Source organism: Salvelinus alpinus, chromosome 30 (genome assembly GCF_045679555.1).
Source record: "Salvelinus alpinus chromosome 30, SLU_Salpinus.1, whole genome shotgun sequence".
Lineage (NCBI taxonomy): Eukaryota > Metazoa > Chordata > Actinopteri > Salmoniformes > Salmonidae > Salvelinus > Salvelinus alpinus.
In genome coordinates, this window is record NC_092115.1 from 3304268 (window position 1) to 3325634 (window position 21367).

Consider the following 21367-nt stretch of genomic DNA (forward strand, 5'->3'; position numbering starts at 1 on the left):
GTAATATAGTCTACAACAGATAGATTATATATAATATAGTCTACAACAGATAGACGATATATAATATAGTCTACAACAGATAGATTATATATAATATAGTCTACAACAGATAGATTATATAGTAATATAGTCTACAACAGATAGATTATATATAATATAGTCTACAACAGATAGACGATATATAATATAGTCTACAACAGATAGATTATATATAATATAGTCTACAACAGATAGACAATATATAATATAGTCTACAACAGATAGATTATATAGTAATATAGTCTACAACAGATAGATTATATAATATAGTCTACAACAGATAGACGATATATAATATAGTCTACAACAGATAGATTATATATAATATAGTCTACAACAGATAGATTATATAGTAATATAGTCTACAACAGATAGATTATATAATATAGTCTACAACAGATAGACGATATATAATATAGTCTACAACAGATAGATTATATATAATATAGTCTACAACAGATAGATTATATAGTAATATAGTCTACAACAGATAGACAATATATAATATAGTCTACAACAGATAGATTATATATAATATAGTCTACAACAGATAGATTATATAGTAATATAGTCTACAACAGATAGACAATATATAATATAGTCTACAACAGATAGATTATATAGTAATATAGTCTACAACAGATAGACGATATATAATATAGTCTACAACAGATAGATTATATATAATATAGTCTACAACAGATAGATTATATAGTAATATAGTCTACAACAGATAGATTATATAGTAATATAGTCTACAACAGATAGACAATATATAATATAGTCTACAACAGATAGATTATATAGTAATATAGTCTACAACAGATAGATTATATAGTAATATAGTCTACAACAGATAGATTATATAGTAATATAGTCTACAACAGAGATTATATAGTAATATAGTCTACAACAGATAGATTATATAGTAATATAGTCTACAACAGATATATTATATAGTAATATAGTCTACAACAGATAGATTATATATAATATAGTCTACAACAGATAGATTATATAGTAATATAGTCTACAACAGATAGACAATATATAATATAGTCTACAACAGATAGATTATATATAATATAGTCTACAACAGATAGACGATATATAATATAGTCTACAACAGATAGATTATATAGTCTACAACAGATAGATTATATATTATATAGTCTACAACAGATAGATTATATATTATATAGTCTACAACAGATAGACGATATATAATATAGTCTACAACAGATAGATTATATAGTAATATAGTCTACAACAGATAGACGATATATAATATAGTCTACAACAGATAGATTATATAGTCTACAACAGATAGATTATATAGTCTACAACAGATAGATTATATAGTCTACAACAGATAGATTATATAGTCTACAACAGATAGATTATATATTATATAGTCTACAACAGATAGACGATATATAATATAGTCTACAACAGATAGATTATATAGTAATATAGTCTACAACAGATAGATTATATAGTAATATAGTCTACAACAGATAGATTATATAGTAATATAGTGATTGCTTGATTCATTGATTGATAAATTGGTTGATTGATTGGCTATTGGCTAGGGAGTCCCCTCACCTGGTGTCCTGGTCTGAATCGGTCCCTGGTTGGAGGGTTAGAGGACCGTGTGACCCTGAAGGAAAGGAGAGGGGTTTACAGTAGACATAGATTAAAGCCAGTATTTACAGTGAGCTCCAACACATGATTTGTTGTTTTGGCTCTGTTCTCCAGTGCTTTGGATTTGAAATTACATAATGATTATGAGAGGAGACTGTCAGTGTATGTTCCTCCATATCGGGTGAACCGTTTATAAATTACAGCACTTTTTGTGCATAGTCCCCCCCCCCCCCCATTTTAGGGGACCAAAAGTATTGGGACAAATGAACTAAATTAATGTGTATTAAAGTAGTCTAAAGTTTAGTATTCCTAGCATGCAATGACTACATCAAGCATGTGACTCGACACATTTGTTGGATGTATTTGCTGTTTGTTTTGGTTGTGTTTCTGATTTATTTTATGCCCAATAGAAATGAATGGTAAATAATGTATTGTGTCATTTTCGAGTCACTTTTATTGAAAAGGAGAAACCTAGTCAGTTGTACAACTGAATACATTCAAACTGAAGCTGACAATCTGCACTTTAACCTCTTCGTCATTGTGTCATTTCAAATCCAAAGTGCTGGAGTACAGAGCCAATACAACAACAACGATGGTCACAGTCTCACTATAGATTACTGCTGGAGTCAAAACAACAACAACGATGGTAACAGTCCCAATGCTGTTGGAGCTCACTATAGATTACTGCTGGAGTCAAAACAACAACAACGATGGTAACAGTCCCAATGCTGTTGGAGCTCACTATAGATTACTGCTGGAGTCAAAACAACAACAACGATGGTAACAGTCTCACTATAGATTACTGCTGGAGTCAAAACAACAACAACGATGGTAACAGTCCCAATGCTGTTGGAGCTCACTTTAGATTACTGCTGGAGTCAAAACAACAACAACGATGGTAACAGTCTCACTATAGATTACTGCTGGAGTCAAAACAACAACAACGATGGTAACAGTCTCACTATAGATTACTGCTGGAGTCAAAACAACAACAACGATGGTAACAGTCTCACTATAGATTACTGCTGGAGTCAAAACAACATCAACGATGGTAACAGTCCCAATGCTGTTGGAGCTCACTATAGATTACTGCTGGAGTCAAAACAACAACAACGATGGTAACAGTCCCACTATAGATTACTGCTGGAGTCAAAACAACAACAACGATGGTAACAGTCCCAATGCTGTTGGAGCTCACTATAGATTACTGCTGGAGTCAAAACAACAACAACGATGGTAACAGTCCCACTATAGATTACTGCTGGAGTCAAAACAACATCAACGATGGTAACAGTCCCAATGCTGTTGGAGCTCACTATAGATTACTGCTGTTGTCAAAACAACATCAACGATGGTAACAGTCTCACTATAGATTACTGCTGTTGTCAAAACAACATCAACGATGGTAACAGTCCCAATGCTGTTGGAGCTCACTATAGATTACTGCTGGAGTCAAAACAACAACAACGATGGTAACAGTCTCACTATAGATTACTGCTGGAGTCAAAACAACAACAACGATGGTAACAGTCTCACTATAGATTACTGCTGTTGTCAAAACAACATCAACGATGGTAACAGTCCCAATGCTGTTGGAGCTCACTATAGATTACTGCTGGAGTCAAAACAACAACAACGATGGTAACAGTCTCACTATAGATTACTGCTGGAGTCAAAACAACAACAACGATGGTAACAGTCCCAATGCTGTTGGAGCTCACTATAGATTACTGCTGGAGTCAAAACAACAACAACGATGGTAACAGTCCCAATGCTGTTGGAGCTCACTATAGATTACTGCTGGAGTCAAAACAACATCAACGATGGTAACAGTCCCAATGCTGTTGGAACTCACTATAGATTACTGCTGGAGTCAAAACAACATCAACGATGGTAACAGTCCCAATGCTGTTGGAGCTCACTATAGATTACTGCTGGAGTCAAAACAACAACAACGATGGTAACAGTCTCACTATAGATTACTGCTGGAGTCAAAACAACAACAACGATGGTAACAGTCCCAATGCTGTTGGAGCTCACTATAGATTACTGCTGGAGTCAAAACAACAACAACGATGGTAACAGTCTCACTATAGATTACTGCTGGAGTCAAAACAACAACAACGATGGTAACAGTCTCACTATAGATTACTGCTGGAGTCAAAACAACAACAACGATGGTAACAGTCCCAATGCTGTTGGAGCTCACTATAGATTACTGCTGGAGTCAAAACAACAACAACGATGGTAACAGTCCCACTATAGATTACTGCTGGAGTCAAAACAACATCAACGATGGTAACAGTCCCAATGCTGTTGTAGCTCACTATAGATTACTGCTGTTGTCAAAACAACAACAACGATGGTAACAGTCCCACTATAGATTACTGCTGGAGTCAAAACAACATCAACGATGGTAACAGTCCCAATGCTGTTGGAGCTCACTATAGATTACTGCTGGAGTCAATACAACAACAACGATGGTAACAGTCCCAATGCTGTTGGAGCTCACTATAGATTACTGCTGGAGTCAAAACAACAACAACGATGGTAACAGTCCCAATGCTGTTGGAGCTCACTATAGATTACTGCTGGAGTCAAAACAACAACAACGATGGTAACAGTCTCACTATAGATTACTGCTGGAGTCAAAACAACAACAACGATGGTAACAGTCCCAATGCTGTTGGAGCTCACTATAGATTACTGCTGGAGTCAAAACAACAACAACGATGGTAACAGTCTCACTATAGATTACTGCTGGAGTCAAAACAACAACAACGATGGTAACAGTCTCACTATAGATTACTGCTGTTGTCAAAACAACATCAACGATGGTAACAGTCCCAATGCTGTTGGAGCTCACTATAGATTACTGCTGGAGTCAAAACAACATCAACGATGGTAACAGTCCCAATGCTGTTGGAGCTCACTATAGATTACTGCTGGAGTCAAAACAACAACAACGATGGTAACAGTCCCAATGCTGTTGGAGCTCACTATAGATTACTGCTGGAGTCAAAACAACAACAACGATGGTAACAGTCCCAATGCTGTTGGAACTCACTATAGATTACTGCTGGAGTCAAAACAACATCAACGATGGTAACAGTCCCAATGCTGTTGGAACTCACTATAGATTACTGCTGGAGTCAAAACAACATCAACGATGGTAACAGTCCCAATGCTGTTGGAACTCACTATAGATTACTGCTGGAGTCAAAACAACAACAACGATGGTAACAGTCCCAATGCTGTTGGAACTCACTATAGATTACTGCTGGAGTCAAAACAACAACAACGATGGTAACAGTCCCAATGCTGTTGGAACTCACTATAGATTACTGCTGGAGTCAAAACAACAACAACGATGGTAACAGTCCCAATGCTGTTGGAACTCACTATAGATTACTGCTGGAGTCAAAACAACAACAACGATGGTAACAGTCTCACTATAGATTACTGCTGGAGTCAAAACAACAACAACGATGGTAACAGTCTCACTATAGATTACTGCTGGAGTCAAAACAACAACAACGATGGTAACAGTCTCACTATAGATTACTGCTGTTGTCAAAACAACATCAACGATGGTAACAGTCTCACTATAGATTACTGCTGGAGTCAAAACAACAACAACGATGGTAACAGTCTCACTATAGATTACTGCTGTTGTCAAAACAACATCAACGATGGTAACAGTCCCAATGCTGTTGGAGCTCACTATAGATTACTGCTGGAGTCAAAACAACATCAACGATGGTAACAGTCCCAATGCTGTTGGAGCTCACTATAGATTACTGCTGGAGTCAAAACAACAACAACGATGGTAACAGTCCCAATGCTGTTGGAGCTCACTATAGATTACTGCTGGAGTCAAAACAACAACAACGATGGTAACAGTCCCAATGCTGTTGGAGCTCACTATAGATTACTGCTGGAGTCAAAACAACAACAACGATGGTAACAGTCTCACTATAGATTACTGCTGGAGTCAAAACAACAACAACGATGGTAACAGTCTCACTATAGATTACTGCTGTTGTCAAAACAACATCAACGATGGTAACAGTCCCAATGCTGTTGGAGCTCACTATAGATTACTGCTGGAGTCAAAACAACAACAACGATGGTAACAGTCCCAATGCTGTTGGAGCTCACTATAGATTACTGCTGGAGTCAAAACAACAACAACGATGGTAACAGTCTCACTATAGATTACTGCTGGAGTCAAAACAACAACAACGATGGTAACAGTCTCACTATAGATTACTGCTGGAGTCAAAACAACATCAACGATGGTAACAGTCCCAATGCTGTTGGAGCTCACTATAGATTACTGCTGGAGTCAAAACAACAACAACGATGGTAACAGTCCCAATGCTGTTGGAGCTCACTATAGATTACTGCTGGAGTCAAAACAACAACAACGATGGTAACAGTCCCAATGCTGTTGGAGCTCACTATAGATTACTGCTGGAGTCAAAACAACAACAACGATGGTAACAGTCTCACTATAGATTACTGCTGGAGTCAAAACAACAACAACGATGGTCACAGTCTCACTATAGATTACTGCTGGAGTCAAAACAACATCAACGATGGTAACAGTCTCACTATAGATTACTGCTGTTGTCAAAACAACAACAACGATGGTAACAGTCCCAATGCTGTTGGAGCTCACTATAGATTACTGCTGGAGTCAAAACAACATCAACGATGGTAACAGTCTCACTATAGATTACTGCTGGAGTCAAAACAACAACAACGATGGTAACAGTCCCAATGCTGTTGGAGCTCACTATAGATTACTGCTGGAGTCAAAACAACAACAACGATGGTAACAGTTCCAATGCTGTTGGAGCTCACTATAGATTACTGCTGGAGTCAAAACAACATCAACGATGGTAACAGTCCCAATGCTGTTGGAGCTCACTATAGATTACTGCTGTTGTCAAAACAACAACAACGATGGTAACAGTCCCAATGCTGTTGGAGCTCACTATAGATTACTGCTGGAGTCAAAACAACAACAACGATGGTAACAGTCCCAATGCTGTTGGAGCTCACTATAGATTACTGCTGTTGTCAAAACAACATCAACGATGGTAACAGTCTCACTATAGATTACTGCTGGAGTCAAAACAACAACAACGATGGTAACAGTCCCAATGCTGTTGGAGCTCACTATAGATTACTGCTGGAGTCAAAACAACATCAACGATGGTAACAGTCCCAATGCTGTTGGAGCTCACTATAGATTACTGCTGGAGTCAAAACAACAACAACGATGGTAACAGTCTCACTATAGATTACTGCTGGAGTCAAAACAACAACAACGATGGTAACAGTCTCACTATAGATTACTGCTGGAGTCAAAACAACATCAACGATGGTAACAGTCTCACTATAGATTACTGCTGGAGTCAAAACAACAACAACGATGGTAACAGTCCCAATGCTGTTGGAGCTCACTATAGATTACTGCTGGAGTCAAAACAACAACAACGATGGTAACAGTCCCAATGCTGTTGGAGCTCACTATAGATTACTGCTGGAGTCAAAACAACATCAACGATGGTAACAGTCCCAATGCTGTTGGAGCTCACTATAGATTACTGCTGGAGTCAAAACAACAACAACGATGGTAACAGTCCCAATGCTGTTGGAGCTCACTATAGATTACTGCTGGAGTCAAAACAACAACAACGATGGTAACAGTCCCAATGCTGTTGGAGCTCACTATAGATTACTGCTGGAGTCAAAACAACAACAACGATGGTAACAGTCTCACTATAGATTACTGCTGGAGTCAAAACAACAACAACGATGGTCACAGTCTCACTATAGATTACTGCTGGAGTCAAAACAACATCAACGATGGTAACAGTCTCACTATAGATTACTGCTGTTGTCAAAACAACAACAACGATGGTAACAGTCCCAATGCTGTTGGAGCTCACTATAGATTACTGCTGGAGTCAAAACAACATCAACAATGGTAACAGTCTCACTATAGATTACTGCTGGAGTCAAAACAACAACAACGATGGTAACAGTCCCAATGCTGTTGGAGCTCACTATAGATTACTGCTGGAGTCAAAACAACAACAACGATGGTAACAGTTCCAATGCTGTTGGAGCTCACTATAGATTACTGCTGGAGTCAAAACAACATCAACGATGGTAACAGTCCCAATGCTGTTGGAGCTCACTATAGATTACTGCTGTTGTCAAAACAACAACAACGATGGTAACAGTCCCAATGCTGTTGGAGCTCACTATAGATTACTGCTGGAGTCAAAACAACAACAACGATGGTAACAGTCCCAATGCTGTTGGAGCTCACTATAGATTACTGCTGTTGTCAAAACAACATCAACGATGGTAACAGTCTCACTATAGATTACTGCTGGAGTCAAAACAACAACAACGATGGTAACAGTCCCAATGCTGTTGGAGCTCACTATAGATTACTGCTGGAGTCAAAACAACATCAACGATGGTAACAGTCCCAATGCTGTTGGAGCTCACTATAGATTACTGCTGGAGTCAAAACAACAACAACGATGGTAACAGTCTCACTATAGATTACTGCTGGAGTCAAAACAACAACAACGATGGTAACAGTCTCACTATAGATTACTGCTGGAGTCAAAACAACATCAACGATGGTAACAGTCTCACTATAGATTACTGCTGGAGTCAAAACAACAACAACGATGGTAACAGTCCCAATGCTGTTGGAGCTCACTATAGATTACTGCTGGAGTCAAAACAACAACAACGATGGTAACAGTCCCAATGCTGTTGGAGCTCACTATAGATTACTGCTGGAGTCAAAACAACAACAACGATGGTAACAGTCCCAATGCTGTTGGAGCTCACTATAGATTACTGCTGGAGTCAAAACAACAACAACGATGGTAACAGTCTCACTATAGATTACTGCTGGAGTCAAAACAACAACAACGATGGTAACAGTCCCAATGCTGTTGGAGCTCACTATAGATTACTGCTGGAGTCAAAACAACAACAACGATGGTAACAGTCCCAATGCTGTTGGAACTCACTATAGATTACTGCTGGAGTCAAAACAACATCAACGATGGTAACAGTCCCAATGCTGTTGGAACTCACTATAGATTACTGCTGGAGTCAAAACAACATCAACGATGGTAACAGTCCCAATGCTGTTGGAGCTCACTATAGATTACTGCTGGAGTCAAAACAACAACAACGATGGTAACAGTCCCAATGCTGTTGGAGCTCACTATAGATTACTGCTGGAGTCAAAACAACAACAACGATGGTAACAGTCCCAATGCTGTTGGAGCTCACTATAGATTACTGCTGGAGTCAAAACAACAACAACGATGGTAACAGTCTCACTATAGATTACTGCTGGAGTCAAAACAACAACAACGATGGTAACAGTCCCAATGCTGTTGGAGCTCACTATAGATTACTGCTGGAGTCAAAACAACAACAACGATGGTAACAGTCTCACTATAGATTACTGCTGGAGTCAAAACAACATCAACGATGGTAACAGTCTCACTATAGATTACTGCTGTTGTCAAAACAACATCAACGATGGTAACAGTCTCACTATAGATTACTGCTGGAGTCAAAACAACAACAACGATGGTAACAGTCCCAATGCTGTTGGAGCTCACTATAGATTACTGCTGGAGTCAAAACAACAACAACGATGGTAACAGTCTCACTATAGATTACTGCTGGAGTCAAAACAACAACAACGATGGTAACAGTCCCAATGCTGTTGGAGCTCACTATAGATTACTGCTGGAGTCAAAACAACAACAACGATGGTAACAGTCCCAATGCTGTTGGAGCTCACTATAGATTACTGCTGGAGTCAAAACAACAACAACGATGGTAACAGTCTCACTATAGATTACTGCTGGAGTCAAAACAACAACAACGATGGTAACAGTCTCACTATAGATTACTGCTGGAGTCAAAACAACAACAACGATGGTAACAGTCCCAATGCTGTTGGAGCTCACTATAGATTACTGCTGGAGTCAAAACAACAACAACGATGGTAACAGTCTCACTATAGATTACTGCTGTTGTCAAAACAACATCAACGATGGTAACAGTCTCACTATAGATTACTGCTGTTGTCAAAACAACATCAACGATGGTAACAGTCTCACTATAGATTACTGCTGGAGTCAAAACAACAACAACGATGGTAACAGTCCCAATGCTGTTGGAGCTCACTATAGATTACTGCTGGAGTCAACGATCAGTTCAGTCCAATGCTGGGACCACAAGATGCAGTCCCAACGTGGAGCCCATGCTGTTAGCAGTTCTTGCAGCCATGCCCAGCTTCTGAATGGCACCAAAATAAGGCAATCGTATTTCTAAATGTTCTGTTGTAACCTCTGGCTGTGTGGGAGAAAGGAGAGAGAGGGGGGGGGGGGGGGGGGGGGGGGGTGGGGGGGGTGGAAGAGAGTGAGGGGGGGTGAAAGAGAGAGTGAGGGCTGGTGAAAGAGAACGCGATAGGGAGGGAGAGAGAGAGAAATTATATATTATATTATTATATATATAGACACATACAACAACACAGTGTTACACATGGAGTAAAACAAACATACAGTCAATAACACAGTAGAAAAGTCTATATACAGTGTGTGCAAATGAGGTGAGATAAGGGAGTTAAGGCAATAAATAGGCCATGGTGGCGAAGTATTTACAATATAGCAATTAAACACTGGAATGGCAGATGTGCAGAAGATGAATGTGCAAGTAGAGGTACTTGAACTTTAACTTTATGCACATCGTTACGACAATGTATATATACATAATATTACATTTGAAATGTCTTTATTCTTTTGGAACTTCTGTGAGTAATGTAATGTTTACTGTTTACTGTTCATTGTTATTGTTTATTTCACTTGTGTTTATTATCTACTTCACTTGCTTTGTCAATGTTAACGTATATTTCCCATGTCAATAAAGCTCTTAAAATGAAAAAAATAAATGGAATTGAAAGACACTCACAACTCACCCTCCCATCACTACACCTATACCCACCCCTCCCCCTCCCCCATCCCATCACTACACCTATACCCATACCCTCCCCCTCACCCTCCCATCACTACACCTATACCCACCCCTCCCCCATCCCATCACTACACCTATACCCACCCCTCACCCTCCCATCACTACACCTATACCCACCCCTCCCCCATCCCATCACTACACCTATACCCACCCCTCCCCCTCCCATCACTACACCTATACCCACCCCTCCCCCTCCCATCACTACACCTATACCCACCCCCCCCCCTCCCATCACTACACCTATACCCACCCCTCACCCTCCCATCACTACACCTATACCCCCCCCCCTCCCATCACTACACCTATACCCACGCCTCACCCTCCCATCACTACACCTATACCCACCCCTCACCCTCCCATCACTACACCTATACCCACCCCTCACCCTCCCATCACTACACCTATACCCACGCCTCACCCTCCCATCACTACACCTATACCCACCCCTCCCCCTCCCCTCCCATCACTACACCTATACCCTCCCATCACTACACCTATACCCACCCCTCCCCCTCCCCTCCCATCACTACACCTATACCCACCCCTCACCCTCCCATCACTACACCTATACCCTCCCCTCCCTCTCTCATCACTACACCTATACCCACCCCTCCCCCTCCCATCACTACACCTATACCCTCCCCTCACCCTCCCATCACTACACCTATACCCTCCCCTCACCCTCCCATCACTACACCTATACCCACCCCTCACCCTCCCCTCACTACACCTATACCCACCCCTCCCCCATCCCATCACTACACCTATACCCTCCCCTCACCCTCCCATCACTACACCTATACCCTCCCCTCCCTCTCTCATCACTACACCTATACCCACCCCTCCCCCTCCCATCACTACACCTATACCCTCCCCTCACCCTCCCATCACTACACCTATACCCTCCCCTCACCCTCCCATCACTACACCTATACCCTCCCCTCACCCTCCCATCACTACACCTATACCCTCCCCTCCCTCTCTCATCACTACACCTATACCCACCCCTCCCCCTCCCATCACTACACCTATACCCTCCCCTCACCCTCCCATCACTACACCTATACCCACCCCTCACCCTCCCCTCACTACACCTATACCCACCCCTCCCCCATCCCATCACTACACCTATACCCCCCCCCCCCCTCCCATCACTACACCTATACCCACCCCTCACCCTCATCACTACACCTATACCCTCCCATCACTACTCTCTCTCTCTCTGCAGGAGGGCCAGGCAGTGGTAAGGGGACCCAGAGTCTGAAGATAGCAGAGTGCTATGGGTTCCAGTATGTCTCAGTAGGAGAGCTGCTCAGGAAAAAGATGATTCATAACGCCACCAGCAACAGGAAGTGGAGTCTCATCGCCAAGATCATCACCAATGGGGAGCTGGCACCTCAGGTATGCTAGTCTCACCCTATTCCATAATCCCTATTTAGTGCACTACTTTAATCACCCACAGGGAGTTGGACAACTATGAAATGGCACCCTCGTCCCTACATAGTGCACCCTAGTCCCTACATAGTGTGTCCAGTCCCCTAGTCCCTACATAGTGCATCCTAGTCCCTACATAGTGTGTCCAGTCCCCTAGTCCCTACATAGTGCATCCTAGTCCCTACATAGTGTGTCCAGTCCCCTAGTCCCTACATAGTGCACCCTAGTCCCTACATAGTGTGTCCAGTCCCCTAGTCCCTACATAGTGCATCCTAGTCCCTACATAGTGCATCCTAGTCCCTGTATAGTGTATCCAGTCCCCCAGTCCCTGTATAGTGTATCCAGTCCCCTAGTCCCTGTATAATGTGTCCAGTCCCCTAGTCCCTGTATAGTGTGTCCAGTCCCCTAGTCCCTGTGTAGTGTATCCAGTCCCCTAGTCCCTGTGTAGTGTATCCAGTCCCCTAGTCCCTGTATAGTGTGTCCAGTCCCCTAGTCCCTGTATAGTGTATCCAGTCCCCTAGTCCCTGTATAGTGTATCCAGTCCCCTAGTCCCTGTATAGTGCATCCAGTCCCCTAGTCCCTGTATTATGTGTCCAGTCCCCTAGTCCCTGTATAGTGTATCCAGTCCCCTAGTCCCTGTATTATGTGTCCAGTCCCCTAGTCCCTGTATAGTGTGTCCAGTCCCCTAGTCCCTGTATAGTGTGTCCAGTCCCCTAGTCCCTGTATAGTGTATCCAGTCCCCTAGTCCCTGTGTAACGGATGTGAAATGGCTAGCTAGTTAGCGGGTACGCGCTAGTAGCATTTCAATCAGTTACGTCACTTGCTCTGAGTACTTTAAGTAGGGTTCAGTCCCCTAGTCCCTGCATAGTGTGTCCGTCCCCTGGTCCTTTGTGGTAGCGATGGGTAACGATGCTTCGTGGGCGACCGTTGTTGATGTGTGCAGAGGGTCCCTGGTTCGCGCCCGTGTCGGGGCGAGGGGACGACGTAAAGTTATACTGTAACATTGATGCTGTTGACCCGGATCACTGGTTGCTGCGGAAAAGGAGGAGGTTGAAAGGGGGGTGAGTGTAACGGATGTGAAATGGCTAGCTAGTTAGCGGGTACGCGCTAGTAGCATTTCAATCAGTTACGTCACTTGCTCTGAGACTTTAAGTAGGGTTTCCCCTTGCTGTGCAAGGGCCGCGGCTTTTGTGGAGCGATGGGTAACGACCGTGCTTCGTGGGCAACCGTTGTTGATGTGTGCAGAGGGTCCCTGGTTCGCGCCCGTGTCGGGGCGAGGGGACGGTGTAAAGTTATACTGTTACACCTGTATAGTGTATCCAGTCCCCTAGTCCCTGTATAGTGCATCCAGTCCCCTAGTCCCTGTATAGTGCATCCAGTCCCCTAGTCCCTGTATAGTGTGTCCAGTCCCCTAGTCCCTGTATTATGTGTCCAGTCCCCTAGTCCCTGTATAGTGTGTCCAGTCCCCTAGTCCCTGTATTATGTGTCCAGTCCCCTAGTCCCTGTATAGTGTATCCAGTCCCCTAGTCCCTGTATAGTGTATCCAGTCCCCTAGTCCCTGTATAGTGTATCCAGTCCCCTAGTCCCTGTATAGTGTGTCCAGTCCCCTAGTCCCTGTATAGTGTATCCAGTCCCTGTATAGTGTGTCCAGTCCCCTAGTCCCTGTATAGTGTATCCAGTCCCCTAGTCCCTGTATAGTGTATCATCCAGTCCCCTAGTCCCTGTATAGTGTGTCCAGTCCCCTAGTCCCTGTATAGTGTATCCAGTCCCTGTATAATGTATCCAGTCCCCTAGTCCCTGTATAATGCATCCAGTCCCCTAGTCCCTGTATAGTGCGTCCAGTCCCCTAGTCCCTGTATAGTGCATCCAGTCCCCTAGTCCCTATATAGTGTGTCCAGTCCCCTAGTCCCTGTATAGTGTATCCAGTCCCTGTATAATGTATCCAGTCCCCTAGTCCCTGTATAGTGTGTCCAGTCCCCTAGTCCCTGTATAGTGTGTCCAGTCCCCTAGTCCCTGTATAGTGTGTCCAGTCCCCTAGTCCCTGTATAGTGTATCCAGTCCCCTAGTCCCTATATAGTGTGTCCAGTCCCCTAGTCCCTGTATAGTGTGTCCAGTCCCCCAGTCCCTGTATAGTGTATCCAGTCCCCTAGTCCCTGTATAGTGTATCCAGTCCCCTAGTCCCTGTATAATGTGTCCAGTCCCCTAGTCCCTGTATAGTGTATCCAGTCCCCCAGTCCCTGTATAATGTATCCAGTCCCCTAGTCCCTGTATAGTGTATCCAGTCCCCTAGTCCCTGTATAATGTGTCCAGTCCCCTAGTCCCTGTATAGTGTATCCAGTCCCCTAGTCCCTGTATAGTGTGTCCAGTCCCCTAGTCCCTGTATAGTGTGTCCAGTCCCCTAGTCCCTGTATAGTGTGTCCAGTCCCCTAGTCCCTGTATAGTGTGTCCAGTCCCCTAGTCCCTGTATAGTGTGTCCAGTCCCCTAGTCCCTGTATAATGTGTCCAGTCCCCTAGTCCCTGTATAATGTATCCAGTCCCCTAGTCCCTGTGTAGTGTATCCAGTCCCCTAGTCCCTGTATAGTGTATCCAGTCCCCTAGTCCCTGTATACTGTGTCCAGTCCCCTAGTCCCTGTATAGTGTATCCAGTCCCCTAGTCCCTATATAGTGTGTCCAGTCCCCTAGTCCCTGTATAGTGTATCCAGTCCCCTAGTCCCTGTATAGTGTATCCAGTCCCCTAGTCCCTGTATAATGTATCCAGTCCCCTAGTCCCTGTATAGTGTGTCCAGTCCCCTAGTCCCTGTATAGTGTATCCAGTCCCCTAGTCCCTGTATAGTGTATCCAGTCCCCTAGTCCCTGTATAGTGTATCCAGTCCCCTAGTCCCTGTATAATGTATCCAGTCCCCTAGTCCCTGTATAGTGTGTCCAGTCCCCTAGTCCCTGTATAATGTGTCCAGTCCCCTAGTCCCTGTATAGTGTGTCCAGTCCCCTAGTCCCTGTATAATGTATCCAGTCCCCTAGTCCCTGTATAGTGTGTCCAGTCCCCTAGTCCCTGTATAGTGTATCCAGTCCCCTAGTCCCTGTATAGTGTGTCCAGTCCCCTAGTCCCTGTATAATGTATCCAGTCCCCTAGTCCCTGTATAGTGTGTCCAGTCCCCTAGTCCCTGTATAATGTATCCAGTCCCCTAGTCCCTGTATAATGCATCCAGTCCCCTAGTCCCTGTATAGTGCGTCCAGTCCCCTAGTCCCTGTATAGTGCATCCAGTCCCCTAGTCCCTGTGTAGTGCAATAGATATGAGCTGTATCCGCAGCTGGGGTTGCTACAGAGATGATGAGGAAGATGATGAAGATGACAATGAGGTCAATGAAGGGTGAAGTGTAGTGGAGTTCGTTCAATAAACCAGGCAGGTTGGATGAGTCACTTCTAAGACCTGCCTTTAGCTCGACGTGCTAAAAGTATCTTGATGGGCTAACATTATCTTGATGGGCTAACATTATCGTGACGGGCTAACATTATCTTGATGGGCTAACATTATCTTGATGGGCTAACATTATCTTGATGGGCTAACATTATCTTGATGGGCTAACATTATCTTGATGGGCTAACATTATCGCGGCAGGCTAACATTATCTTGATGGGCTAACATTATCTTGATGGGCTAACATTATCGTGACGGGCTAACATTATTGTGATGGGCTAACATTATCTTGATGGGCTAACATTATCATGACGGGCTAAAATTATTGTGACGGCCTAACATTACCATGATGGGCTAACATTATCTTGACTGGCTAACATTATTGTGACGGGCTAACATTATTATGACGGGTTAACATTACCATGACGGGCTAACATTATCGTGACGGGCTAACATTATCTTGATGGGCTAACATTATCTTGACTGGCTAACATTATTATGACGGGCTAACATTACCATGACGGGCTAACATTATCGTGACGGGCTAACATTATCTTGATGGGCTAACATTATCGTGATGGGCTAACATTATCTTGATGGGCTAACATTATCATGACGGACTAACATTATTTTGACGGGCTAACATTATCTTGACGGGCTAACATTATCTTGACGGGCTAACATTATCTTGATGGGCTAACATTATTATGACGGGCTAACATTATCTCGATGGGCTAACCATATTTTGACGGGCTAACATTATCTTGACGGGCTAACATTATCTTGACGGGCTAACATTATCTTGATGGGCTAACATTATTGTGGCGGGCTAACATTATCGTGACGGGCTAACATTATCTTGATGGGCTAACATTATCTTGACGGGCTAACATTATCTTGATGGGCTAACATTATTGCGACGGGCTAACATATTTGTGGCGGGCTAACATTATCGCGGCAGGCTAACATTATCATGACGGGCTAACATTATTATGACGGGCTAACATTATCATGACGGGCTAACATTATCGTGACGGGCTAACATTATCTTGACGGGCTAACATTATCATGACGGGCTAACATTATCGTGACGGGCTAACATTATCGTGACGGGCTAACATTATCGCGGCAGGCTAACATTATCATGACGGGCTAACATTATCGTGACGGGCTAACATTATTGCGACGGGCTAACATTATCGTGACGGGCTAACATTATTGTGGCGGGCTAACATTATCTTGACGGGCTAACATTATCATGACGGGCTAACATTATCTTGACTGGCTAACATTATCTTGACTGGCTAACATTATCATGACGGGCTAACATTATCTTGACTGGCTAACATTATCATGACGGGCTAACATTATCTTGATGGGCTAACATTATTGCGACGGGCTAACATTATCTTGATGGGCTAACATTATCGTGACGGGCGGCAGGTAGCCTAGTGGTTAGAGCGTGGGTTTCGGTTGCTGGATCGAATCCCTGAGCTGACAAGGTATAAATCTGTCAATCTGACCCTGAACAAGGCAGTTAACCCACTGTTCCTAGGCCGTCATTGTAAATAAGAATGAATAAAGAAATATTAAAGAAATACATTATCTTGATGGGCTAGATGGGTGGGTGTGGGATTGTTCTCTTCTCGCATCTCATTACCAACGTCCTGGTTGTCTGCCAGCCATGACTCAGCTGTCAGCTGCTTGAAGAGGCACCCTATCCCCTATCTAGCGCACTACTTTGTTCACTACCCCTATGGACCCTGGTCCATAGTAGTGCGCTAGATAGGGAATATGGTGCCATTTGGGACGCAGGCTGGGTCCTGTGTGGCCCACTGTGTCTTTATGAGCAACAAACATCCCATTTCCTCGTTCTCACTTAGCTGATAGAACCACGACCTGCTCTGTCCATGCAACTGATTAAGGCTGGTGGAGTGTGTGTGTGTGTGTGTGTGTGTGTGTGTGTGTGTGTGTGTGTGTGTGTGTGTGTGTGTGTGTGTGTGTGTGTGTGTGTGTGTGTGTGTGTGTGTGTGTGTGTGTGTGTGTGTGCATTTGTGTGTTTGCCAAATCAAATCATATTTTAATTCATCACATGCTTCATAAACAACAGGTATAGACTAACAGGTAAATGACGGCGCCTTCACAACGTGGACAACAATAGATGAATAATAACACAAGGAATAAATACACAGTGAATAACTATAACTAGATACGGGTTACCAGGACCAAGTCGCTGTGAAGTGGGTACGAGGTAATTGAGATAAATAGTGAACCTATAGCTCTATATATATATATATATATAGCAGCACCTACCTGTAGCACGCGCTCCAGCAGGTATATCTCTCTAGTCACCCCCAAAACCAATTCTTCCTTTGGACGCCTCTCCTTCCAGTTCTCTGCTGCCAATGACTGGAACGAACTACAAAAATCTCTGAAACTGGAAACACCTATCTCCCTCACTAGCTTTAAGCACCAGCTGTCAGAGCAGCTCATAGATTACTGCACCTGTACATAACCCATCTACAATTTAGCCCAAACAACTACCTCTTTACCTACTGTATTTATTTATTAATTTATTTTGCTCCTTTGCACCCCATTATTTCTGTCTCTACTTTGCACTTTCTTCCACTGCAAACCAACCATTCCATTGTTTTTTTTTAGTTTTTATTTTACTTGCTGTGTTGTACTCACTTCGCCTCCATGGCCTTTTATATTTTTATTTATTTATACATATATTTGTTTGCCTTCACCTCCCTTATCTCACCTCACTTGCTCACATTGTATATAGACTTTTTTTTTTTTTTTTTAATTTTTTTTTCCACTGTATTATTGACTATATGTTTGTTTTACTCCATGTGTAACTATGTGTTGTTGTATGTGTCGAACTGCTTTGCTTTATCTTGGCCAGGTCGCAATTGTAAATGAGAACGTGTTCTCAATTTGCCTACCTGGTTAAATAAAGGTTAAATAAATAAATAAAATAAAATAAAAAATATCTAACTAACTATTCATCAGTTTTATGGCTTGGGGGGTAGAAGCTGTTTAGGGTCCTTTGATTTCCGGACTTGGTGCATTGGCACCGCTTGCCGTAGTTATTTTTAGATTAGATTGTTACTCATGTCCTGTATTTCCACTAAATCATGCATTTCCCCTGTTGATTTGAACTGTGCCATAACATTCCACCCCCTCTAGCCAAGTGATACTAAAACAAGCTGTTAGTCTCTGAATCAACACACAGGACAGTGGAATACCAGGCTATTAGTCTCTGTATCAACACACAGCACAGTGGAATACCAGGCTGTTAGTCTCTGCATCAACACACAGGACAGTGGAATACCAGGCTGTTAGTCTCTGTATCAACACACAGGACAGTGGAATACCAGGCTGTTAGTCTCTGCATCAACACAGTGGAATACCAGGCTGTTAGTCTCTGCATCAACACACAGGACAGTGGAATACCAGGCTGTTAGTCTCTGCATCAGCACACAGGACAGTGGAATACCAGGCTGTTAGTCTCTGAATCAACACACAGGACAGTGGAATACCAGGCTGTTAGTCTCTGAATCAACACACAGGACAGTGGAATACCAGGCTGTTCGTCTCTGCAGGTTGTAGGTTGATTTCTAACCTAGCTCTATGTCCTTACAGGAGACCACCATCACTGAGATTAAGCAGAAGATCATGAAGATTCCAGACGCCAGTGGGATCGTGATTGATGGGTTTCCGCGTGATGTGGGACAGGCGCTTTCGTTTGAGGACCAGGTGAGAAATAGACCTGTGGTATTGCTATACTACTGTATGCTACTAGACCACTGTAATATATAGCTATACTACTGTATGCTACTATACCACTGTAATATATAGCTATACTACTGTATACTACTATACCACTGTAATATATTGCTATACTACTGTATGCTACTATACCACTGTAATATATAGCTATACTACTGTATACTACTATACCACTGTAATATATAGCTATACTACTGTATGCTACTATACCACTGTAATATATAGCTATACTACTGTATGCTACTATACCACTCTAATATATAGCTATACTACTGTATACTACTATACCACTGTAATATATTGCTATACTACTGTATACTACTATACCACTGTAATATATAGCTATACTACTGTATGCTACTATACCACTGTAATATATAGCTATACTACTGTATACTACTATACCACTGTATTATATAGCTATACTACTGTATACTACTATACCACTGTATTATATAGCTATACTACTGTATACTACTATACCACTGTAATATATAGCTATACTACTGTATACTACTATACCACTGTAATATATAGCTATACTACTGTATACTACTATACCACTGTAATATATAGCTATACTACTGTATTGCTACTATACCACTGTATTATATAGCTATACTACTGTATACTACTATACCACTGTAATATATTGCTATACTACTGTATACTACTATACTACTGTATGCTACTATACCACTGTAATATATAGCTATACTACTGTATGCTACTATACCACTGTAATATATAGCTATACTACTGTATACTACTATACCACTGTAATATATAGCTATACTACTGTATGCTACTATACCACTGTAATATATAGCTATACTACTGTATGCTCCTATACCACTGTAATATATAGCTATACTACTGTATACTACTATACCACTGTAATATATTGCTATACTACTGTATGCTACTATACCACTGTAATATATAGCTATACTACTGTATACTACTATACCACTGTAATATATAGCTATACTACTGTATGCTACTATACCACTGTAATATATAGCTATACTACTGTATGCTACTATACCACTCTAATATATAGCTATACTACTGTATACTACTATACCACTGTAATATATTGCTATACTACTGTATGCTACTATACCACTGTAATATATAGCTATACTACTGTATGCTACTATACCACTGTAATATATAGCTATACTACTGTATGCTACTATACCACTGTAATATATAGCTATACTACTGTATACTACTATACCACTGTAATATATAGCTATACTACTGTATGCTACTATACCACTGTAATATATAGCTATACTATTGTATACTACTATGCCACTGTAATATATAGTTGTATTGAGATACTACTGTATACTACTATACCACTGTAATATATAGCTATACTACTGTATACTACTATACCACTGTAATATATAGCTATACTACTGTATACTACTATACCACTGTAATATATAGCTATACTACTGTATGCTACTATACCACTGTAATATATAGCTATACTACTGTATACTACTATACCACTGTAATATATAGCTATACTACTGTATTGCTACTATACCACTGTATTATATAGCTATACTACTGTATACTACTATACCACTGTAATATATAGCTATACTACTGTATACTACTAGACCACTGTAATATATAGCTATACTACTGTATGCTACTATACCACTGTACTATATAGCTATACTACAGTATGCTACTATACAACTGTAATATATAGCTGTATTGCTATACTACTGTACACTACTATACCACTGTAATATATAGCTATATTGCTATACTACTGTATGCTACTATACCACTGTAATATATAGCTATATTGCAATACTACTGTATGCTACTATACCACTGTAATATATAGCTATACTACTGTATACTACTATACCACTGTAATATATAGCTATATTGCAATACTACTATATTCT

The 21367-nt window shown here is 41.7% G+C and overlaps 1 protein-coding gene across 1 annotated transcript in view; it reads left to right on the forward strand.

Moving 5' to 3' along the window:
• The window catches only part of ak5 (adenylate kinase 5), a 292297-nt gene that overhangs the window by 10927 nt on the left and 260003 nt on the right, over positions 1–21367 (forward strand). The window contains exons 4-5 of the mRNA XM_071376733.1: positions 12011–12183; positions 19281–19394. Coding sequence (XP_071232834.1) covers positions 12011–12183; positions 19281–19394 — 287 coding nt within the window. The remainder of the gene's footprint in view (positions 1–12010; positions 12184–19280; positions 19395–21367) is intronic.